We start from the raw sequence: 18,084 nt of genomic DNA, 5'->3' as shown, positions 1-18,084 counted from the left end.
CCCGGTCCAGGAGGATCCCACATGCCGCGGAGCGGCTGGGCCCGTGAGCCATGGCCACTGAGCCGGCGCGGCCGAAGGCTGCGCTCCGCGACGGGAGAGGCCACAACAGTGAGAGGCCTGCGTACCGCAAAAAAAAAAAAAAAAAAAGTCTTCATACATGGTTTAGATGATACTAACTTTATATACCAGGAAGTCAAATTGATGGAGACAAACTGCAAGAAGAGCAGTAGAATCTATGTAGAGGACAGAAAAGAGGGTGGTGATTTTCATGTCATCAACTTCAAGGTAATGTTCTCCCAGATATAGGCTCTAGCTATAGTTATAAAATATAAAATAAAAGGCTCTCTGTCATTTCATTAATCATTCAGGAAAATAACCTAGAGTTCATTAAAATCATTCTCTGAAAACATTGACCCGATATGCTACCCTGGCTGAAAAATAGGAACGAATGGCATCATGAAGGGCATGGGAAACACAACAGCACTCTACACTTAAGTAGAATCACATTGATTTTTTTGTTTTGTTTTGTTTTTTTTTCCGTACGCGGGCCTCTCACGGTTGGGGCCTCTCCCGTCGCGGAGCACAGGCTCCGGACGCGTAGGCTCAGCGGCCATGGCTCACGGGCCCAGCCGCTCCGCGGCATGTGGGATATTCCCGGACCGGGGCACGAACCCGGGCCCCCTGCATCGGCAGGCGGACTCTCAACCACTGCGCCACCAGGGAAGCCCCACATTGATTTTTTACCAGGAATAAAAGAAGTTATTCTTGTTGCTAATCTTTAATGGTCATAATATTAATAATAACTACAACTCTTATTTCTCATATTTCAAAGCATTCCCATGTGCATTTTCACTCTTATGGCCCTGTGAGGTAGATATTTGTATTTCCATTTTTTGAAAGATCGAGAAACTGGGGCATTTCGATTGCAGGTGCAGGACCGTTGTCTCAGACTTATGTTTTCTGATATTAGAATCCTTCCTATTTCAGCTATGCTGCATTACCCCCCTCCAGAGAATGCATTTAATGAACCCAGAGAAAGTGCACAGAAAGGCAGCTGTAATGGTCCGCAGGAAGTGCGTGTGGTTGTATGAAGGAAGAATAAAAAACCTGACACGTGCTAGACACAACAGCCAAATAAGAATGAAAGAAATATGAATGAGTCTGAGAGAAGAATGTGCCCATATTTATCACATAAAGTATATATGACCCTGTTCACCAAATACTCAACTGCTAGGACTCAAAGCTCTATCTGAAACCCAAAGAAGGTGAGTGTAGGGCAAATGAAAGGAAGTTCCACTTAACTGAGAAGGTATTATTCATAGAGAACTTATTTTCCAGTGTGTGGTACAATCAGAAAATATAGATGCCATAAACAAAACAAAAAAGATACTGAAAATTTCATGAATGAAAAAGACATAATTGCTAAGGAGCTGAGATCAGCTTTACGGCTGATGTCAGAGAGGATATATGCCCCTGCCACAGAATTGCCTTCCAGCTCTGTGCCTTTCTGGCCATAGTCTGAGAGCTAGGTGGAGAAGCTATTAGCTGTCCCTAAGTTCCTGTCTTTGTGTCCTGACTTAAGTCTAATCTTCCAGTTACCATCACTTGTATTCACAGTATAATGGCTTGATCATGAAACATAGCTGTATTCCTTTACAGTGTGTTCTTGCAGAAACAGAAGCAGAAAACCCAGCACTTTTTTTCTTTCTGCAAAACTCCACTAATATTGCTTTAGCTAGACCCTCTAATTAATGGGCGAGTGCTACTAAGTAGAGAATGGAAATGTCAGTGCCACCTGTTAATTTCCTGATCTTTGGTGCTGGTAGGGTATGCTAGGATCAGCTAAGGAAGAGAACTAACCATGGGAGGTCACCTTGCAGTGGAAATATGTGTGGAGAGCTACTGAAAATTAAAAATTAAACTCCAGAAGAAATGTAATGTCCATTAAGATATGAGAATAGTAACAAGGCTAGGGCAGAAAACCAAGAGAAAAGGGGCAAAGAACACATAGTGAGCAAGTAGGTTGATTAGAAATTAGTTTTATAACAGGGACTGTATATTAGGGTGTTTCATAGGGAAGAGGCAGGAAAGTACAGTGTTTCAGAACCCAGAATCTGGAGCTAGACCTCCTGTTTGAACCCAGTCTTCTCCACTTGCTAAATGTGTGATGCTAGGCAAGTTACATAACCTTTCTGTATACCTCAGCCCTCTTACAGGAGATTGTTATCCAACTCATAATGACTGTGAAGATGAAATGAGTTAATATATTCAAAAGTCCTTAGGTAGCACCTGTCCTGTTGTACATACTTCATAAGAATTAGCCATATTGTATATTGGGTTAATAGACAGTCTGTGTTTAGGGACTGATGTTCATGCACCCAGGTAATGCTTTCCACTCCTGATTTGACCAAGGTCAAAAAAAAAAAAGAGAACTATAGACAGGTTATCAGGTCCCAGTTCATGCATCACCACTCCCCATTCTCACCACCATGGTCAGTGATACCAAGGACACTGCCTCATTTATCTCGTACTACCACAGTAGTCAAGGGGGGCAATAGTTGAAGTTGATTTGTTGGCCTGCATGTTGATGATCCCACACTGGACCTATCTCTCACTAAGTGGCAAGTGGAAAGGGTGAGGCTTCAGGAAGAGTGTGTTCCTTTTCTAGGGTCACAATGCCAAAGTCATATAATCAGTTATCTAACCTCTTTGTGCTTCATTTTCCTAATCTGTGGATAATAATAGTACCTACCTTATGAGCCGTCAAGTAGCTTAATGAGAATGTATGCGTTTAGCCCATTACCTACCACATAGTTAGTGCTCAGTAAAAGTTAGCTTTTATTGTTTTGAAAAATAGTAATAATTATCAGTTGTCCTACTTTATCTTGTCAAATTCAGCCTGATCATAACAACACTGAGAACTTTATAAACACTAAACTTGGCCTGTGCAAAGCATAAATGTAAACTCATAACAGAGATGAGAAAAAGAGGAAAACATCCTTGGCACTATGAAGTGCATATGATTATCTGAATACAGAGATTCAGACACACATTGCAGAGCAGGGCCCAGCGCAGAGAGGAGCCGGAGGAATGCAGGAGGCGTGAAGAGTGGTGCTACTGACCAATGCAAAATGGCAGACCTGTTTTCTCAAATACATCCTTCGTGAAGAATGCATGGCTCCCACTCCTCACTGCCAGCTCCATAATGGGTGTTTTGTGTGGAAGGCCTGTAGAGGAGGGAGGGCTTTAGAATTAAGATAGACTAGATGGCTAGATTAATATTTTCCATGGAGATATCTGTCTGGCAGGTCACTTAGAGTTCATCTTGACCTCTTTTGAAAGGAGCATTTACACAATAGCCTGCAGAAATGGGCCCAAGAGAGTCTTCAGACCAGTAGCTGGAATCTAGTAAGAAGCAGATCTGATCCTCTGGGGGAGTCTGTCACAGGGAAATCACATCAGATTGTCATGTGATTTGTACACTAGTGTGAATTGGTTAATAACTCAATTTCACTCCCAGGTCTATAAGCCCAAACTTCAAACTGCTGACAGTGTTTACTATTGATACATATCTTCTGTATATCTAATTCATTAAGCTGACATGCAAGCACCACTGTGCTTCATGTGTTCTCAGTATAAATAAACATTGCTTTGGTAGTCAGCACAGGTTGGTAGGCGCACTGTGCTAGGAGTAAGAAGGCTGGATTTGATCCTTATTATCTCCATCACTTTAGCTCTAATCCTTGAGATCATCAGTTACCCTCTTTGGCCTTCCATCCTAATTCTGTAAAACCTACCACAGAGGACTGATGAATGAAAAGAGAAGGGGCCTCATAAGAAAGGTCTTTGTAAGTTGAAACACAGTGATTAGAATAGGAATTTTCCGTGTGCTCCAGTCTGTAGAATTCCCTCCCACTCCCATTTCTCAGGCCGAATAACACAACAGAGACACAGATTATTACCACTTCCCAGCTTCACTTTGTAGGAACTTAAGGTTCAGCCCCCACTAGGGTAATTGCAGATCTTAGGAAGGTAAAAAATAAAACCAGAGAATTTTAGTATGAGAAGAGGCTTTAGAAGCTACTCTGACGCTCGTTTCCTGTAGGAGAAAGTGGTTTAGAGAGGAGAGCCTAGACAGATGACTGGCCACCCAGCTTTGGGCTCCCCGCCTACGTGTGTGCAAGAAGGCAGAGCTCATGGTCAGCGAGGTGAGCTCACAGGTCTGTAGGAATGGGACAGAAAGCTTTGTCCGCCAGGGGGAAGATGAGAATGGAAGGTTCCATTTGAGTGGCACCTCTAGGTGTTTATGATAACAAGCACTTATACAAATTAATCTGCAGAAAAGGACTCAGTTTACCCTTGAAGGAAGCTCAGCTGTTATTTTAACACCATTAAAATAACACAGTCATCGTGAAGCCAAATCTGGCCTCTGTACCCCAACACCAAATTAATGCTCTGAGACAGAGTTTGGGGTAAAGTAGAAAAGAATAGCTTCATTGCTTTGCCAGACAAAGGGGGTCACAGTGGGCTAATGTCCTCAAAACTGTGTGTCCTCACGTGGAGGTGGTTGTGAGAGGTTTTATAGTAATGGTTCAACGAGGGCATGATCAGCTTGTGGACATTCTTCTGATTGGTTGGTGGTGAGGTAAGTGGGAGCCAGCATCATCAACCTTCTGGTTCCAACTGGTCTGGGGTCTAGGTGCTTGTGGGCAGCATATCATTACCTTTTCCCACCTGGTGGGGCTTCTACTACCTGCAAAACAGCTTAAAGGTATTGTTCTGTGTATCCTTTGAGGGGCAACCGGGCCCCTGCCCCAAGGCTGCACTATTGTTTCTTTTGACTGTTCCTTTGTCTTCGCATCCTCTCCCTTCCCTAATTAGCAACTGTTTGAACCTGCTAGTTGGAACTCAGGGAAGGTCATGGAGGATGAATGAAGCCTATTTCCTATAATCAAGAAATGGGGGACACAGAAAGGATTTTGTGCCCAGGAGCCCCAGAGGATCCTGCTCGGTGTCAGCCAGTCCCATGTCGATCTGGGATGACCTGCCCATTTTATTTACTGAGTATCTTGCTAAGTGCCTTATAGCAAGCTCAGCCGAGTTGGCCTTGCATGCCAGCCTTGAATGAACACGGACAGCATGGCATCATCTATGAAAGCCCCTGTGGCCAGATCTTAAAGCAAAGATAGTTTAAGTGGGGTTTCATCAGAGGTATCTAAGAAATGTTCAATTTGTTAAGGAGCATTAGAGAGATATACAGGTATGACTTGGCCAGGTTCCTCATTGGAAGTGAATTGATTCTTATTGGTTCCTGGACTTAGGTAGACTTTTAAGCAGCTTGTGACAGTTAAAATTACCCTTTGCTTAACTCTGTCAAAGATTATTGCTCAATTTTGGAATTTATGTGAGTGATATTAATAATGACAACAAAAACCACAGTGTTAATAATGACAATGATATTGATGTTGATTGGTATTCATTGTATGCCAGATATTGCTAAGCACTTTACTTCTGTTATCCTGGGGTTGAGATGTGCAAAATGAGAGAATGGGAATTGAAATAGTGGAAAAGAACAATAACCTTGAAGCCGAAACAGCTAGGAATTTTTTTCCCCTAATTCTAGTATTTACTTACTGGGTGAGCTAGGTCAAGTAGTTTGACTTTTCTGGAGCTCCTTATTTGTAAAATGGAAATATAAATACCCACCTTAAAGGGTCATTAAAGATTAAGTTAGTTCATGAATGTTGAAAGGGCTTCCTAGCAGAGGCCAGCACATAATATGTACATCATTACTGTTGAGTTGCATCGTAGATGATAAGAACAGAAATACAAGTGGATGAGAACTAATTAGAAATGGAGATGAATCAAGACAGTTTAGGGCAAGCAGTGGGATAGTCTCCTTTTGTAAGTCATTTATAGTTGATACTTTGTCATTATCATTTTCTTTTCCCATCCATTTTATAAGATGAGAACCGGTGAGGGGACCTCACTGTTCGAGATCAGAGAATTATAGCAAATACGAAACTCTTTGTTAATAAAAGACTAGAGTACAAGAGAGGACTCGGAATGAACAGAGCTCTCACTGGATCTACTAGGCAATTTCCTTGCAATCACCCTACAACCAGTGTCCTGGTTTTCCCAAACTCACGTGTCCATATTGCTTCCAACGCCACACTACAGGGAAGTGGCCCCCAAGGACTTGCAAAGCTCAAATCAGAATTTCAATTGTGAAACCGCAGGCTTCAAAATGACTTATTCTCATTACAATGTATGAAATGATCCGTAAATACATATTTTAACTTTACTCTTACACATCTTACTTGATGTCAGATTTTGTTAAGTGTGTGCTGTTATCTGAATTTACAAAGGTCAGTCAGATGGCAGTGGAGAATAGAATTAGATACGTTTAAAAATCTTCTTCGTACATCTGTAGCTCAGATAACCCTGCCTTTTTCAAAGAGCTTTGGGCTTTTTTTCCCTTTCAAATGAGACTTTAATGAGTATCATGTGGATAAACTCTTTGCAGAGGTTTGAAAAGATCCAGAGAAAAACTGTTATAGGAACAAGCAAACCATTTTGGATAAAATCATAAGCCATTTGAACGTCTCCTCATCTCTCTGGTTGTGTCAGAACGTTTTGGCTGCATTTTCACCCCACAGGAATGTTTTCATCTCCATGGCTAGGTAAATAGAATGTGCGCAGAGTTGCTCGATTGCTATTCATGCCAGCACAGAGTGACCTACTTCCAGCAGCATCCATAGAATGCTTCGCTGCTTTTCATCAAGTCTGATTTACAAAACCACCCTCCGCTTTCCACTGCCCCTCCCCCGCCACCACCTGAGACAACATACTATGGACTATACGAGTCGTTATTTCTTTCTCTCATCACTCCTGCTTTTGGTATCAGTTTATTTCAGTCCATTGTAAACCTCTTCAGAAAACAGAAGTGGGTGGGTAAGCAGCTTTAAAGGAAGCTGACATTTCTGATTTTTAGAATATAGCTCTATAGAGGGATATTTGTGGGGATGCAGAAAGAAATCAGGTGAAATTTTCTTATTTAGACTACCTTGTTCACATAAACACATAAAGTAAAAACTCATCGGAGACCCTTTGCAGACATGTATAAGCGAGATGATTCTCTCTTATTGGGGACCGCTGATTGGAGTTTCCATAGGTGGCTCTCATGAGTTGCAATACAGCCAATCTATAAGTTGGCAGGCTGGACTAAACTGGAAGCATCCCAAAGTCCAAGAGGAAAGTCTGATTTGGAAAAAAACTTCCAGAGATTTTTATCCAATTGGCATGCAGAAACTTAGACTGTACCTGATTTGGAGTCTAACTAGAGCCGGTGTCACTGAATACCATGGTTAGAGCAGGGTGAGTGGTTCTTAGAGACCTTCGAGTCCCATCATTTGAAGATGAGAAGAGTGGCCTCCAGGGAAATTAGAGCAGCCTCATTCTCCTGCCCTCCCACCCCAAACCAAAGCTCTATTTAACCTGCCATTCCGTTTCTTATCATTGGATCATTAATGATTTGAGGCTCTCTTCCTTTTTTTTTTTTTTTTTTGAGGTACTCGGGCCTCTCAGTGCTGCGGCCTCTCCCGTTGCAGAGCACAGGCTCCAGACGCGCAGGCTCAGCGGCCATGGCTCACGGGCCCAGCTGCTCTGTGGCATGTGGGATCTTCCCGGACCAGGGCACGAACCCGCGTCCCCTGCATCGGCAGGCGAACTCTCAACCACTGCGCCACCAGGGAAGCCCGAGGCTCTCTTCCTTTTGCCGTTGAGAACAAATGTCACCAAGCAGAGGAAATAGGAATTCAGTTATCCTTCTTCTGGTCACAAGTGGAAATTTCTATTCCAAATCTTAGACAGTCAAAAAAGGTTTGAATTACTTGGAAAAGGAACATCCTGTTCTTCTGTTGGGCGAGAGATTCTTGACACCTTAAGCCATTTTGGCCATAAAGCTTTTGCTCACATAGTTGTGTGTGGTGGGGCAGAGGAGTGAGAGTGAGGTGATAAGTAGCAGCTCCACGGCCGACTGTGAGTTTAACAGAAGAAGCACAAAGAGAGTTCCATTTCCAGTTGGGTTCTGAACATCTTCACAAAAGAATTACCTCTAGCTGTACTATCTCCCATTTGGTTGTTAACTTAGCCACGCCTACATAGGTGCAAACTTCAGGCAAGCCATTGGTGAGCTGGTGGACTTCGGGCTCCGCAGGGCACCTTATTTTATGTGGCTATCACTGTGATGTGGGATTGCATCACCAGAACTCCCTACCAGATGACAAGAGGTGTGGAGGCCCAGCCAGTTCAACCTATGGGACCTTGTTTCTCTGGCTGGTTTCCTGTCCTCACTTGTGCCGACTTTGTCCTTTCTCTCTGCATCCCTCTCCTTTGTCTGATTTTCATCTGTCCCTCATCTTTCTTCACAGATGGCCAGGACACTAATGCACTGCTTTCATTATGTTTATGGAACAAGTTGGGGTCTTTAGAGGCTGCTGTTCCAGAGACATTAAAGACTTGGGTCACGTTTGATACCAGAGTAAAGATTTACAGGATAATTAGTGATCCTCTGCTGTTATTAACCCCTGACTTAAGCAGGTTATTTTCTTACAAAGGTGTTGAAGATTAATGCCACTGTTAATAGTTTTAGTTGGAAGACCATAATGAGACCATGTGGGAAACTAGACCTACCATCAATATCTTTCAAACTCTGAAATGGGGATGGGGGGGTAAAAAAGAATGGAAGAAAAGGGAGTACCTTAATGATAGTCACTGATGGACAAGACCCATTTGTTATTCTTAGTTTGGAATAATTAGCTTATCACTACTAAAGTTCTGTGCTTAATCCTCGTCACACAGGGAAACTCAGAATGACAGCTGAGATAGCATAGGGTGGATGGGTGGCTAGATTCTATTTTTAGAGATGTTCCCTTTCCCTTGTAATTATTTCATAAAGAATATGAGGCTTTTCACAATACCACACTTAATAGAATTGAAAAAACAACCAAGCAAAACTAATAACCCATAGACATTCCCCCTCCAGTCCCCTAATGGCAGGGAATTTCATGGTTGTGCATTTTATTTGTCTTCCAATTGATCCAGTTCTTTTCTAACTCTGCTCTGGGGAACTCCCTCAGAAGCCATATTAGATTTGGTTTGGAGGAAGGGTTTTTAAGATTAACAGTGAGTTTGAAAATCCTGATGTAAGCAGGGTCTTCTAATAGTCAGCAATGGCCATCAGGGGGTGACACCCTCAATCTTGATAGACTGCAGGGTCAGTTCATCAGGTGCCCTCAACATGAGGCTAAGAATTGACAAGTTAATGCTTCCTTCTGACTTGACCTCAACATCTGGGCCACCTCATTACTACACAACTGAATTTAGCTTGAAACTCAGCCTTGCCAGGAGTGGGAAAGGGGCCCAGAATGCCAGGACTAACCTAAGCTACTCTAAGTTCTTCAATGAATTAAAGGATCTTTGAGAATTTCCCTAGTTCAAATCCACATTTGACTTTAAATTGCCAGATTCTTTGAAAGAAGACATCATGTATCTGGTCCTCAGTGAAGTTGTCCTTTGGGGAAATTCTGATTCTGATACGATGTGTCTTAGCAGGTCAGTTCAGGGACTCTCAGCATGCGGGGTTGCCTAAAGAAGGACCAGGGATTTTTGTAGCAAGTTTTGGGTGTCCTAAGCTAACCCCACAAAAAGACAGTGCTGCAAGCTCACAGCACACAAGCTAACAGAACAATGACTAAGGCCAACTTAAAAGTGATTTCATCTCACTCTCCTTCTCTCTGCCTTTCCCCATCCCAGGTTATTCTGCATTGTGACTTTCCCTGCCCAAGGTCCCATCTTCTTGGTTCTCTATTGCGTCCAGAAGTTCCAAGGTTTCTTTCTTAGAATCCACATATCTGTATCAGCATGAATAAGAACCTTTCTCACCAGCCTGAGGTCCAGTCTGAAGATGGGCCTGGCCTCTAAAGACTCTAATCGAATCATCTCTAACCTGTCCACTCTGTGCTCAGAGGGAGGGAAGAGGTAGAGTGCAGGTTAGACTGGAGCGAGGATTTGACACTGCTTGGTACATTGAAATCATTGCCTTTCTAGGTGGTCACATGAAGCAGACCCTTTGGACTTAGAATTGTGGGATGGCAAGTTACAAAAGGATCTTAAAATTCATCAATACAGCTCCTCCGTATACACATGAGAAAATTCAAAGCCAGGCATCCCATTCAAGGTTACTCTAGACCGAGGTCTCCTGAGTTCCAGTTTAGTATTGTGGTCCCTGCAGAATATAGGATCAGAGTTACATTGGGACTGTGATTGAGTCTAGTCTGCCTGCTGCTCTTTCTGGGTCTTCTTCATCTTTCTACTCATGGCTTTATTCATTTCCTCTGCTTAATAAAACCGTGGATGACTTTCCATTAGCTCTGAACTCCTTAAAACTGGCATTCACAACTTTTACAGCTGACACCAATCTGGATTTTCAGCCCAGTCCTCTACTACTCCTCTCCATACCCTCACTCTGCAGCATAACCAGACCTCCCGCAACTCTGCAAACATGCATCATCCTGCTGTTCCTTTACACACTTATACACACTGTTCTCTTCATCTCGAATTGCCCCCCAACATTTCTTCCCATTTTATCCCTTTCCAAGGCTATATGCCCAGCCAAGTACCACCCTCTCACCCAGCACTGCTATTACGGTTTAGCGTACTTATTCATGTCTCTGTCTTCAGTTTCTTACTAGACCAAAAGCTCCTTGAGAATAGAAACCATGTAGCACAACTTGCTAAATGTGGCAAATAGAGTGTGCTCCAAGGATCTTTGTGTATTCAAGAATAAACGGCTGGGACTTCCTTGGTGGTCCAGTGGTTAAGAATCCACCTTCCAATGCAGGGGATGCAGGTTCGATCCCTGGTTGGGGAACTAAGATCCCACATGCGGCGGGGCAGCTAAGCCCGCGCCACAACTACTGAGCATGCGAGCCACAACTAGAGAGCCTGTGTGCTGCAACTACAGAGCCCACATGGTCTGGAGCCTGCATGACACAACTAGAGAGAAGCCAGCACACTGCAACAAAGAGCCTGCACGCTGCAGCAAAGACGATCCCGTGTGCCGCAACTAAGACCTGACGCAACCAAATATAAAATAAATAAATAAATAACTGTTTTAGAAAAGAGTTCTCATTACAAGGGAAAAAAACATATTAAAAAAAAAAAAGAATGAATGGCACCCTGGTTCCTGTAAATTTCGGGCATTCCAGAATTTTGCAGGTGCTGAGATCTGTGAGGTTAACAGAGGGTAAGAATGGGACAAATGGAATGCTAAAAGTAAGGGCAGCCTTACCTTTCTGGAGATCTCAGCTCCACAGTGTGATGATGGCTGTGGTGCTCATGCCACCTGTGGTATATTGAGATGACTGTGCAGGCTCCTGTTGGCACTTGTTTTATTCAGTACACTGGCAAAGGCTCTGTTTGAGCCTCATCCACAGCCCTCAGGAGGCCTTGGACTAAAGTAACTTATCTGATCACCTCCCATATTTGCTCCTTGGGAGTCCCAGGTCAGGCTTGCGGTCAGGCTTGCATTGGTAAAGCAATTTCTGAGCATTTATTCTTCTTGAGCTATTCTGCTGACATCCAGACCAACGTGATTACACTGATGTTCCAAGCTCTGATCTCAGCCCCACTGCGATGAAATTCACAAGACATTTACTGTGCCCTGTGTGATTTTTCATTGGTTGACCCAGGCCAGATAGAGCATAAGTAAGTAAGTTTCTAGTTTAGCATTTTAGCTCTCCTGTGTCAGATCTTGCCAGAAGAGGGGAAAAAAGCCAAGGAGGAAACTATCATTCTGTAATTATCTTCAATCTAAAAAGTGACAGGCACCTTCACTGGCAGGTATGGCACCCTCCTTCCTTCACCTTTTCACCTCTATCATGATTCTGGTCTGGGCAGAATCAGGATATCATTTTCCAAAGGAATTTGGCATGAATAACCCATAGATAGGTTCAGAGGGCTGGGCTGGAAACCAAGGCTAGAGATTCTGTGCTCTCAGCCCACCTCCCCATACCCCCACTGCACCCGTTCTTTCCTTGGTACCGTCACTCCTAGAACCTTGGAGCAGGAGTCCTTCCTTCTCAAAAACAGTCTTGGCCGCCAGTGGGTACAGGGTTTCTTCTCGGGCTGATTAAAAGGTTCTGGAATTAGAATGGTGATGGTTGCACAACTTTGCGAATATACTAAAAACCACTGAATTGTATATATTGAAAGGGTGAATTTTATGGTATGTGAATTATATTTCAGTTCTAAAAGAACTCATGGAATACTAAGACTTTGTGTAAAAAATTTAAATACTGTGGCACAAAAATTCCTGAAAGACCCCATGGGCTTTCAACTCAATTGCTTCCTCTCTTTATTCATGTTCGAAGGTCATGTTGTCTGATGCCTGTGTTGGAGGTGGAGGGGATCTGATAGAAATTCATTCATCTGTCTTAGTCCCTGTTCTGTGTCAGGCTGGGGTGACTTTGGTCTGGGTATTTACTTGTCTCTGCTTCCACAGTTAAAACAGGGGTAATGAGCCTAACCTCCTTGATGAGGCTCTCCTGGGAAATAAAAAGCCAGTTTGTTGAGTGCTTTAGAGGTATGAGGTGCTGGATTCCTCTTGAATAGTTACAGGAAGGGCTAAAGTGGGACCTGACATGTGTGGAATAGAGCAGCTGCAGGCAAGAGGCTGGACGTGTGTTGCTCTAGGTGATTTAAATGTGCCATTAGGTGCTCTATTAGGAGCTGTCGCTGCTTGTGATTTTTATGTCTGTGATGAGAAGGGGATGGAATTTGGTTTCTACTGTAATGTCAGGAAATGGACTTGGGAGAGAAGGGTGTGTTTCCCAGGAAGAATCTTCCCAGTGCCTTGATGTGGAGGCTTGATGAGTGGTTAGAAAGATTGAGTGCTGTTGAGTGGGGTTTGTGATTGCAGGACTTGTGATGAAGTGTCACGCGGCAGCCGCGGGTCTATGCAGGCACCCTTGGAGGTGCGCCGAAGGGTTTCTGTTCACCTGGAAATCTGTAAAGACCCCGTAGAGGAAAGATGAACTTGGGAAGCTTTTGTCACTGCCTCACTTAACAAATGGAGCTGTGCCTGGGGAAAACCAGGACCAGGCTGCAGGGGACCCTTTTGCATACCCTCTGTTCCCCGCAGCTTCCCAGATGCTTGTGCGGTCACTTCCAGAGCATGGACAGCTTACCAACCCAACAGGATGACTAAGTTCTTCAGGCAATTAGGGAGAGAGGCTAAGAATGAAGGGGACTCTCAGCACCTAGTTTTTGCTGCACCCTCATCCTCCTGCACTCTCCAAAGTTTATTCTCCTCCCTGGAGGAGAGGTAGGATGGTAGGATGAGCTAGGGAGTCATCATAGGCTGATGACCTGTGGCTCATGAATCCTTCTCACTGACCTTCCCTGAGAGGACCAGCGAATATTCTTCATCTTCCTCCTCCTCCTCTGTATTCTCCTATCAATGTCTGAATGTCCATTCCCCACTTCTCTATCTATTATAGGAAGTCCACTCACACTTCAAGGCCCAAAACTATAGTATCTTCTTCTTCTGGCAATGCTACTTTCCTCCCATCTTCCACCCTCTACCCAAGCTAGATTACTCCTTCCTTCTTCTGTTTCCACAAAACTTTTATGCATGTGGTGTAACACTTTACACATTCATTCACAGTGGGTGGCTTTGGAGAACATGTTGAGAGCCTCATTTAGATTAGTCTCTTAGTGTCTAGAACAGTGCCTGGTGCGTACATAATACATGCCCAACGTGTGTCTGTTAAATAAATTAATGAATAACTATATAAGTAAATAAATACAGCAGAACATCATTTGTACACTCCCACAAAGAATGAAAGATATTTATAAACTCTATAAATATTTAAAATTGCTTTCCTCTTTATGATTGTGGTAACTTGATGAGAATACTATTCTAAGTGGATCTTACTATATCTTCTTTATGTGTATTGAATTGTTTAGTCAAAGGTGATAAATTTTGGGAAAAGAAGCCATGCCTTTCAAAAAAAAAAGAAATTTTACAAAGCAATGCTTTGCCAAAGTATGTTCAGCAGAATATTAGTTTCCGAGGATGATAATAGTTGTTAAGGAAAAAATGGTCTTAGGGCCAAATGAAGCTCAAGAAAGCTGGATTAATCAGGTTCTTTCTGTGTGGGATGTCTCAAAGTTTTGATCTGATATTGCTTAGGAATATTAGAGAAAGGGACACATAACAGTATACTTCTGCAGCACCGCTTAACACCTACGGTATGAAGTACATAGTAGGTTTTGGTATATTGTTATTTATTTGCTGATGATATTTCAGTGCCTGGGTCTAGAGCTCTGAAAGCAGGTGAGTGCTTATGTCTGTGGTAAGGGCCTGCTTCTTCACAGCCCTCTCATGTATACCACCTTTGCTCTGCAGAAATGAAGAGAAAAATTAAAGGGAATTAAAACATTACTTTACCTGCCAAAGCAAGTATCAGACACCTCCAGTGGACTATGCAGCAAATGATGGTGGTTTTAGAAATAACCTGCCAGCTCCAGTGGCTCTGCAGTAACCTCCCAGGACTCTTCTATAAGTGCCAGTTCCCTGCACAGTAATTACCAACTCTCTCCTTGGCAGATTCACTGGTGTCTCAGAGTAATTTCTAGGGAACTCACACTTTCAAATTTACAAGAGGCAAAGAATCTTCTATTTACCTCAAGAGGTCATCAGGGTATTCAAACTGTGCTAAGTAAAGGATGCTGTTGATCATAGAAATATGGGGAAGAACTTGAATTTTTACCTTTGTATTTTTCTCAGTGGGTGAGAGGCTGGGCCACTAGTTGATGGTGCAAAGACTGATGGGGGGATAATTCTCTTCTCAGGGCCTCTTCCCTTTCTTGAGATTTGGAGCAGCAGTAAGCCTGACTTCACTATAGTTAGAAACCCTTTGTCGTCTTCATCTGACACTGGCTAATTGGTACCACTGTCTAGGAAGGAGATGGAAAGGAGATTTGGACTGGTCCAGTTGGAATTCTGACCTGTGCCTTTGGTGTTTGTCCTCTAGAGATCTCAGGGAACACGGAGGACATCCCTCTGGTGCGCTGGAGGCAGCAGTGGCTGGAGAATGGCACTTTACTTTTTCACATCCACCACCAAGATGGTGCCCCGAGCCTCCCTGGACAAGACCCAACCGAAGAACCCCAGCATGAGTCAGCAGAAGAGGAGCTGAGAATCCTCCACATCTCAGTCATGGTAAAAGCAGCACAACTGTAGCCTCTCAGGCTATGGCTTATATTTCCTTGACATTAAGAGTCTGGGTGCCGTAGACATAGCTCTGTAGGACCCAACTCCACAGTCTGATCCTTGATCTTATTAATAAGTACATTTCCCATTTATTGGAAATATCTCCACCTGTGATGTAAGTAAAAATTGCAGTTATTTCTGTACCACCATTACCCAACTGTTCTAAGAACATGCCTAGACGGGGAGTAACTTCTACAAACCAGAGACAGTGTCAGATGGGGGTAGTGGATTGTCTTAGAAAGGAATTATTCAATTAGATCAGAATATCTTACAACAGTGTCTCCATAAATGTTTGCTGAGGGACTGAATTGCCAAGCTGCTTGCTGCTACTGAGCCCTCTTCTCCCAAATGGGAGAAAATCAGTCCTGGCTTTCTCTCCTCTTACAATAAAGGGTGTGCCAATTGATACTTGCCTTTCTCTCTAGCCCATCTCAGAAACATCACCATCAACATCCCTTTTACGATATCCCTTCTGAAAATTAGAGAATTTTTCCTAAAATTCTAGGAACTTCTGTTTCAGAATCTCACTAGAAAGTAAGTGCTACAGTGGCAGGCAGGGGTTTTGTTTGGTATTGTTTTGCTCATTGGTGTATCTTCAGCACCTAGAATAATGCATTCACATAGTTAATGCTTAATTATAATTATTTGTGGAATAAATGAATGCATTTCCCAGTAGAAATGGAACATGCCTGATTCACTTGGTATTTTTATTAGTAAAATCAGTACATCACCTGCTCCTAGGGTAGCTTGAAAGTAGGTTGAGACTTGACTGATGATCTGCGGACTATATGTATGGGAGGGGATGGGCCCTTTCACTGTTAGGAAGTTCAACAGAGAACCAAACGAGGTCTTGATCTAAACTTTAATTAATCCATTACTCTGGTACCATCACTACGTGCTGTTTAGTTTTGTGTATTAGATTGGGGAAAACTGAGCACATTTTAGATGTATTAAAATCTTCATTATCTAAATATTTGGCATAGAAAATATCCCTATAAAATCTCTGATAAAATCTCAGAATGCATGCCTTCTATTTCTTCCTCAGCCAGTGTCTCCATGAATAACTGACTTGGTAGATTACCTGCGTATGCACAGATGCTCTACTTTGTTTAAACTATGTGGTTGGGAATAGCAAATAGAAAAACTTCAGTGTCCAGATATGCCAGAAAGTGAGCAGGTAAATCAGATTACTGTGCCTCACATTTACAAATTAATTGAGGTTTATAACATTAGGGTTAGAGTTACTTGTACATCCTTAATCAAAGACCACTGTTTCTTCTCTCAGGGAAGTGTGTCTTCTTCATTGTAGCTTGTAGTTTCCAGATTGTGGTGAGATCGGGCAGACCTGCAGAATCAGCCCTGGCATCGCTTGGGGTGACAGTTTCAGGGGTCACATTGTTTTTGTCTTTATCATGTGGTCTGATAGAAAAGAAGGGTACCATGGTGGACTTTCCACCAGCTATCCATATCCCCCCATCAATGTGGGAAGCGGTCATTGTGATGGATAGTTTTTGTTTTCTTCTGGTCCAAGACCATTTCAAAGGTCCAGTCTTTGTAACACCACAAAAATGTTTAGGGTAAAGAGAACTGTAAAGAGATTCCCAGGAACTAACATTGGGAGTGGCTGTGTCTGAAAGAAAGACCCTGAGTGTAAGAGGTTAAGGCAGGCGAGGTGTCAAAAGGTGTGTTTAGTGGGGGTTGGGAAGTGGTGTGAGTATCTGTGGGAGGACAGTCCAGAGATTGTCCTAGTTGCTACATGATATCTTCAGTGTAGCAAGGACCCCATCTTCTATGCTCAGAATGAGGTGCTCCAGTAGATTCTCCAGAGAAGTGTGTGTGTATGCACGTGTATGTGTGCGCATATTTGTGGGGATGGGTGGCTGATCAAGGATGCCAAAGAATTTGAGGAAATAGATGGTGTCCTCAAAACGTAATAACCCTTATAAGAAGCCCTACATTGCTAATGCTTTTTGTTGAGCCCCCTTGGGCAGGAATTAATGGAAAGTGGACACTGAACTGGAAAGAGAACAAAAGTCAGCCTTAAACCTGGGACTCTTTGAGCTCTTTCCTTCATATGCTACTGGTTACCCATGGCAGACCAACAATGATGTTCAGTTTTCCAAATAAAATGGGAGAGATTACTCCTTCAGCTTGACTTTAGTTTATTCTATGTTATTTTCAACTAAGCTGGAAGGGGCAGAGGTTCAAAGGGCTTGAGTAGGGCTTCCCTGGTGGCGCAGTGGTTGAGAGTCCGCCTGCCGATGCAGGGGACACGGGTTCGTGCCCCGGTCCGGGAGGATCCCGCGTGCCACGGAGCGGCTGGGCCCGTGAGCCATGGCCGCTGAGCCTGCGTGTCCGGAGCCTGCGCTCCGCGACGGGAGAGGCCACAACAGTGAGAGGCCCGCGTACCACACACACACAAAAAAGGGCTTGAGTAAAGGGTAAGGGTGGGCAAGTCTGGTATTTGTCTCTGGCTTGCCCTCCTGGCTGTGGATGGGTCCACATCTCCATGAAAAATTCAGGAAAGCCTGTGGCTTCTGCAGGAGCACAGGGCCCCCAAGGTGAACTGAAGACATAAGTACTCCCTCCCATCCTTGCAAAGATGGTGTGGTCAGTGGAGCCTCCTGCCGCCTCTCTTGCCATCCCGCCTTCCTCTATTCCTAGTGCATCCACCCTTAGACACTCTCTCTCCTATCCTTTACATTCTATTCTAAAAACAGTTTCAAAATTTGAAGTTTTGTATC

At 43.5% G+C, this 18,084-nt stretch overlaps 1 protein-coding gene across 2 annotated transcripts in view; it reads left to right on the top strand.

Annotated features, from left to right (window-relative positions):
- Positions 1–18,084, top strand: part of ASTN1 (astrotactin 1) — a 323,018-nt gene that overhangs the window by 106,581 nt on the left and 198,353 nt on the right. For both annotated transcript variants that reach the window (XM_024133669.1, XM_028488086.1), the window contains exon 2: positions 15,102–15,289. In XM_024133669.1, the coding sequence (XP_023989437.1) occupies positions 15,102–15,289 (188 nt within the window). The remainder of the gene's footprint in view (positions 1–15,101; positions 15,290–18,084) is intronic.

This window comes from Physeter macrocephalus, chromosome 4, assembly GCF_002837175.3.
Source record: "Physeter macrocephalus isolate SW-GA chromosome 4, ASM283717v5, whole genome shotgun sequence".
Classification (NCBI taxonomy): domain Eukaryota; kingdom Metazoa; phylum Chordata; class Mammalia; order Artiodactyla; family Physeteridae; genus Physeter; species Physeter macrocephalus.
The sequence above is the reverse complement of the archived record's forward strand: the minus strand, read 5'-3'. Positions and strand labels throughout refer to the sequence as shown.